This window comes from Octopus bimaculoides, chromosome 3 (assembly GCF_001194135.2).
Source record: "Octopus bimaculoides isolate UCB-OBI-ISO-001 chromosome 3, ASM119413v2, whole genome shotgun sequence".
NCBI lineage: Eukaryota > Metazoa > Mollusca > Cephalopoda > Octopoda > Octopodidae > Octopus > Octopus bimaculoides.
In genome coordinates this window covers 60,001,814-60,008,396 of record NC_068983.1, presented here as the reverse complement: position 1 = coordinate 60,008,396, position 6,583 = coordinate 60,001,814, and the positions used below count along the sequence as shown (strand labels likewise).

Below are 6,583 nucleotides of genomic sequence, written 5' to 3'. Positions count from 1 at the left end.
ACACACACACACACACACACACACACACACACACACACACACACACACACACACACACACACATTCTTTCCTGCTTGCAAATGTTAACAGTAGTTGTTTAGTAGAGTTACAGCTACCACCATACCAGATGCACACAATCTAGACTCAAGTTGGATAATTTAATCTGCATTACAGGTGCAGTAATATTTTAGATTAGCAGAGCATGTGTAATTGAAGTAGATGCCTTACAGTTGAATGCCTTCTCCAAGGATAAGGGACTATGGGAAGTAAATGAGAAGAAATATTTGCAACAAAAATGTTGGTATTGAATCAATTTTGAAAGAAAACAAAGAAATAAACAAACAAACAAACTAATAAATAAATAAATGATTTTACTAGAAACTCAGAGAATTCAAGGAGTAAATTACCTGAATATTTGGTTTGGAATGTTTAAAATTGATCTAAATTTAAAATAATTTGATAATTTGGTTTCTAAAATAATTAACATTATTAATTTTGATTTAAAAATGAATCTAGCTGTTTTTTTTTTTTTAGTTTTGTTTTATGAAATAATTTTTTTTTAAATTTGAAAATTATTATTCATTGAATATAATACTGAAAAATATTTTTAGCCAACTTAAATACTGTCATCTTGTTTTTTTTTTGTTTCAAATAAATTTTTAGCAAAGAAGTAATAAATAACAAACCAAAAAACAATAAAACCATCACATAATTCTACTTTACATTTCTATCGGCTATGCTTGGAGTGAAGAAGCAAACTTTATAAGTGTGACTAAAAAAAAAAAAAGGAAAAGAAACAAAATAAAACAAAAGAAAATGCTAGTCACATGACTGCATTGAGCAGATGCATGATCAAAATAGAGATTTTTTTTTCTTCTAACATTCCAGGTTTGCATTTTTCATTTATTTTTCATTTTCTCAATACACTTCGCATGTTTATTTTTTTCTTTTGCAGTTGCCTGTAGCTTAGAAAAATCTATCTTATATAATCTCTTCCTATCCTTCTTTTTCCTTATATGTGATATTTCAACAAAACTAAACATTACTTCAAGACATTATGTTAATTTTCTTTTTTCTTTTTATTTTGTTATTTCTAAAATTTTCTCAAGTATTTTTCCTGGATGAAAACTTTCATAATTTTTATGTCTTTTATAGCTAAATATTTGATGCTGATCTCTCTAATAATTAGAGCAAGTTCATACCTAATATTGTTTCATGTTCATTTAACTTAGATTATTGAGCCCCTTCCAAACACATTAAAAAAAAAATATTTCAAGAACTAGTTAATTGTATGTTTTTTGTTTTATGCATGAAATAAATAAATAAAAAAAACAAGAAACCACATTGTAAGCTTGAGTGTTACAGTTGTTGTTGTTAGTTAGCCCCAGGCTAGCTCTGTTCTGATTCTGAAAACCTATGATTAAATACATTCATGCAGTGATCATCCCATTTTTATTTAAAGCATAATGCATCCAAGACTACATTATTCTGAATTCATATTTTCTTCTCTTTTTAAGAGAGTAGAATGTGATAAGAAATTTGGCTGCTATTTCTTGTAGGTTGAGAAACCTCATAGAGGTCCTCTCATTTGTTTGTTGTGAATGGTTTGATAGTATGTAGTTCATTCATTTTACATCCATTTTTCCATGCTAGCAAGAGTTAGATGAATGAATGTGTTACTGAGTCACTGTTTTAACAGGTGGTTGCCCTTCTCGACACTAACCCTTATCTGAAAGAAGCTTATAACACACACACGCACACACATATTTGGCGATGTACTCTGCTTAAGAGGACCTGCCAGGCAAGTGCACCTGTACTGGTGGCATGTAAAAAAAAATCAGCCTTTGAATATTGGGCCTGACAGAGGCAAAGTGGCTGAGTACCTTTCAAGGACCTTTAACTGGGATTGTGTGACTAACATTGAGCAGATTATTTCAATCAGTCTATCACAGGATAAGAACACAAATCTATGAACTAATAATGTCAGTATAATGAATTGATAAAAAGGGGAAAATGAAATTTACAAGGAATTGGTATTTTAACACGAAGAGTAGTGCAGTAATAACCACTTGGTTCTGGGTTTAGTGCCATTGCTTGATACTTTATGCAAGTGTCTTCTACTATAGCCCCTAATTTGAACAAAGTCTTGTGAGTGGATTTGGTAGACAGAAACTGAAAGAAGACTATAGTATATGTGTGTGTGTGTATGTATGTATGTATGTATGTATGTATGTGTGTGTGTTTTGTATGTGTGTGTGTGTGTGTGTGTGTGTGTGTGCATGTGCGTGCTTTTGTGTGTATGAGTTGGTGTCTTCTTGCCTTGACATTGTATGATTGTTGTAAACGAGTGTTACTGTCATGCAAGTGGTGTCCTTTGTTTTCGATCTCCTGTGAAACCATGTCCAGGTATGGAGCAAAATGACCTCACTTGGAAACAGATGAGTGTTAGTGACAGGGGTGGAGTGTATCTGGATGTAGAAAATCTGCATCAACTAGTTCTGTCCAATCCATGTGAGCATCGAAAAGTAGAAGTTAAAACGATGAAGATGATGATGATGATGATGATGGTGGTGGTGATGGTGAATAGTTCACTAAGAAAAAAATATGAAGTCATACCAATCCTATCCACATCTCCAAAGATAGTGAAGGATAGTTAGACTTTTTACTTTAAACCAGAGTATCTTGAGAGGTAGTTTATATGTAAACTGTTTATTTCTCAACAGCAAATAAGAATGAAAGGGGAAGGTTCCAATACACATGATCATAGTAATCATTGCAGTTTACCAGTTTGGCCAAAATATTCATGACACAAGCAACATTTAAAGTATGAAGAAATATAAAACAATAGTATTATGAAATAGTAGTAATAATACTAATGATAGATATAATACTAGATATTATAAAGTAGTAACCGTGTTAGTAGTAGCTTATTCTTTAAAATGAAAAGATGTGTAGGATGAAATGTTGATAAATGAATATGATTGTTTGGAAAGCTGAGATGAAAAGGCATTACACAGAGAATCATAAAAGCATATTACATTTTAGTTGAAACAGCTTCTTATCATTACACGAAATGGATTGGGGTGGGGGGCAGAAGCTGCAGTTTCATCCAAATGTCCAATATAAACAGTGGGAATAGCTGAAATTTATTCTAGCCTCTTTCCATATAAATGTCATTTACAACTGGAAAAACGCTTCAATTGGCTAATGTAATAATTTATTTCTGATAGAGTATGAGCGACAGATACCATTCTCATGGTCGCTATATGGAAAATTGCATTTTATGACAAAACCGTTAATTCTTGTCATGCAATCTAGATTAAATGTTGTCATGCCAAGCTAAAGCTTTAACAGGGTAACAAATATGAGTTCCTCGATACATAGTCCAATGTAAGTAATAATCAGGTATTCTCAGATTCTAATATACCTGAACCATTTTCAGGTAGCATGCTCATTTATCAAAATTTCTTACTTTGTAACTCTAAATTTCTTATGAAACAATGTTCCTAACCCTAATGTCTACTTTGTTATAGAGATAAGTGAAAGCTTCTCATAACCCTAAAAATGTCTCAAGATTAAAAAAAAAAAGACCAACAAACTACAAAAGTTTACCAAAATTAGAATCTACAAAAAATGTGTATTCAGGAATTCTAATGAAGCCTTCTTCTTCCCCAATATTGGTTTAACGTCTATTTGTTTGGCATAGATTTGCCGGGTCATATTGAAAAACACTGTTTGGTGATAAATGGAAAATACTACTGTCAAGAATTATGCTTCTGTACTGGAGAAAGCCCAACAGTTCAAGAGAAATGTTCTGGTTTATTGCTTATCTTTTGTTTGTAGACATTTTATTACTCTTGGTAGAAGAAGAATGTTTATTACTTACAAAATCTTTATGGACAGCCACATTCATGGATATGCTTCCCTGATGGCCGTCTTTCATAGCAGTCTCTAAATTCTTCACCTGTAAAAGAGTAAAATGTTCTACTTTAACAGGAATTGAAATAAATGAAGAAATAAAACTAACATAATGAAGATAAACAAAAGAGACAAAAAGAATTTTAAGTTCATCTTAATGATATATATAGGTACAGTCTGAAAAATTGAAATGACATGGCCATAGCAAAGTAATACTGCTGAGGTATTCACATAGCGTGTGTGTGTATAAATACATATATTTACATATACAAACATACATACATGCTCAAAAAATACATAAACGTAAGTGATTTAGCTGAAAGACAAATTAAAGAAATTGCTGGACAAATAGTTTCAGTTTTGATATACCAACTCTGAAAGATCACCTTTTAAACATATCTAAGAAAAATAAACTTGTAATATGGAAATTAATTAGTTAATTAATTAATAAGATTGGAATGCAGCAATGCATCACTTAGCAAAGTTGCACTTGATGATCACACTTTAATGATGTATAGCTTGTTTATAATTATAAAAATGGATACTTGATCATCTCTAATAATAGGCACAGGTGTGGTGGTGTCATAAGATGCTTGCCTCCCAACTGCATTGTTCTAGGTTCAGTCCCACTGTGTGGCACTTTGGGCAAGTGTCTTCTACTATAACCTTGGGCTGACCAAAACCTTGAGAGTGGATTTGGTAGACAGAAACTGAAAGAAGCCCATCATATATTGTATACATATATATACACATATGTGTGTGTGTGTTTGTCCCTCAGCACAGATTGACAACTGGTGCTGGTGTGTTTATGTCCCTGTAACTTAGTGGTTTGGCAAAAGAGTCTGATAGAATAAGTACCAGGCTTAAAAAAATAATGATCCATTTGACTAATAAATGAACACTATGACACCATCAACTTCTTTTTCATCGTCATCGTCGTCATCGTCATCATCATCATCATCATCATTGTCTAAACCCATATTATGCAAAAATATGTACATATGTTTGTGTTGTCGCGTTTGTCTTCCAGCTTCACTGCCTGACAACGAGTGTTTGTTGGTCGCAGTCTAATGACTAAAACAAGTAAAAGATAAAAAGATAAATGATTGCTTTAAAAGTTTAATCACTTCAGTGTACCTCAACAATGTGTATATGAGCATTTGGTTATTTATTCAATCACTCAATTTGCATTATGAGGTCGTGTGTGAATACTTTATTTACATACTCTCCAGTACTCTTTCATCTTAAAACTTTCTGATTGGTGCTATTGATTTAGATAATGTCTAACTAGATCACACATAGTTTAACACAACGTTACTCCTGAAAACAATTACCAAGTGGCTAACTATAAATCTAGCTCAATTTTAAAATAATGTAGTGCATTCTGTCTAGTTTTTATTGTCTAGTTCTGTCATTTTAATTACAGGACATAATCACACCACTTAGTAAAATAACTGGCAAAATTAAAAACTAACCAATTTGGCAATATTGGAATAGCCATTACAGTAGTTGCAAACATAACGGCTATTTATAAAACTATTTCTAAATAACTTTATCTCTCACTTAACGACTGGACATCAGGAACCATCTGAATTGTTAAGGTATTCATGTAGATAACGGAATTTTTTTCAAAAAAATCCACTTTTCACAAGTGAGGTTTCAATCTTATAAGTTTCCTTTTGTTTAAACTCTTTTGATATCAACCCACCAGAGACTATACTTATTTTGAATGTTCCAAACACCTGTTTAATAAAGTCTTTCTTGTTTTAAAAATTAATTGGAAAAAGCAGTGTCATGAAAAAATCACTGGTGCTGGTGCCATGTAAAAAGCATCTGTGATATTGTCACATTAGGAAGGGCATTCAGCTGTAGAAACCTTGCCAAAATAAACAACTGGAACCTGATACAAAGCGTACAGGTTGCTTTTTATATGGTACCACAGGTACCAACAACAGTGCTTTTACATGGCACCAGAATAACTGGTCTTTCTGTTGGATTCACACTGGTAAGACTCTCTTTTCTCCATGCATTCTCCACATTTAACAACTTTTCATAGCAGCACTTCCATGCCTTTTTCTTTTCAGAATCTCTAAGTGAAAGTAAACCAATAACCATCCATACCCATTTCACATCCACAATGTCTTGATTCTCTCTGGTACACTGTCCTGTTATCTGGACTATATGTTCTGGGTTGCCTATTTTTACTGTAGTTGGGTTGCCTGTTTTGGGTTGCCTATTTTTACTGCCTATTTTTACTGTAGTGTACCCCTTATCTTGTTTATAACAATTTACATAAAACCTTCATTTATTTTCTATGGTGGACCCCTGTAGTCAATAAAGAAGTCATTATTAAAATTTGATAGTTTTCATCCGTCGTATATTGTAGCAAAAGAAATTATTATTAATACTATTGTTGTTGTTGATGATGTTGTTAACATTATGACTATTATTTTCTTCTCTTTTAAAAATTACTATTAAGTGCAGATTTGAAAAGCAGTCATGTCTTACCATCAGCTATTAATTTACCAATTTATTGATTAATGAAGGTGATGTAAATGATGGATATTGGAATGCCAGACTCAATGCATTATTGTATTTAGTTCCTTGATGTTTGGTTCTGAGTTTAAAAATCATTGAAGTCAAATTTGAAATTCATTCCACCAGA

General features: G+C 32.2%; 1 protein-coding gene across 1 annotated transcript in view; it reads right to left on the bottom strand.

The window, feature by feature from the left end:
- Positions 1 to 6,583, bottom strand: part of LOC106867600 (voltage-dependent calcium channel subunit alpha-2/delta-3) — a 620,656-nt gene that overhangs the window by 35,840 nt on the left and 578,233 nt on the right. The window contains exon 18 of the mRNA XM_052966750.1: positions 3,887 to 3,964. Coding sequence (XP_052822710.1) covers positions 3,887 to 3,964 — 78 coding nt within the window. The remainder of the gene's footprint in view (positions 1 to 3,886; positions 3,965 to 6,583) is intronic.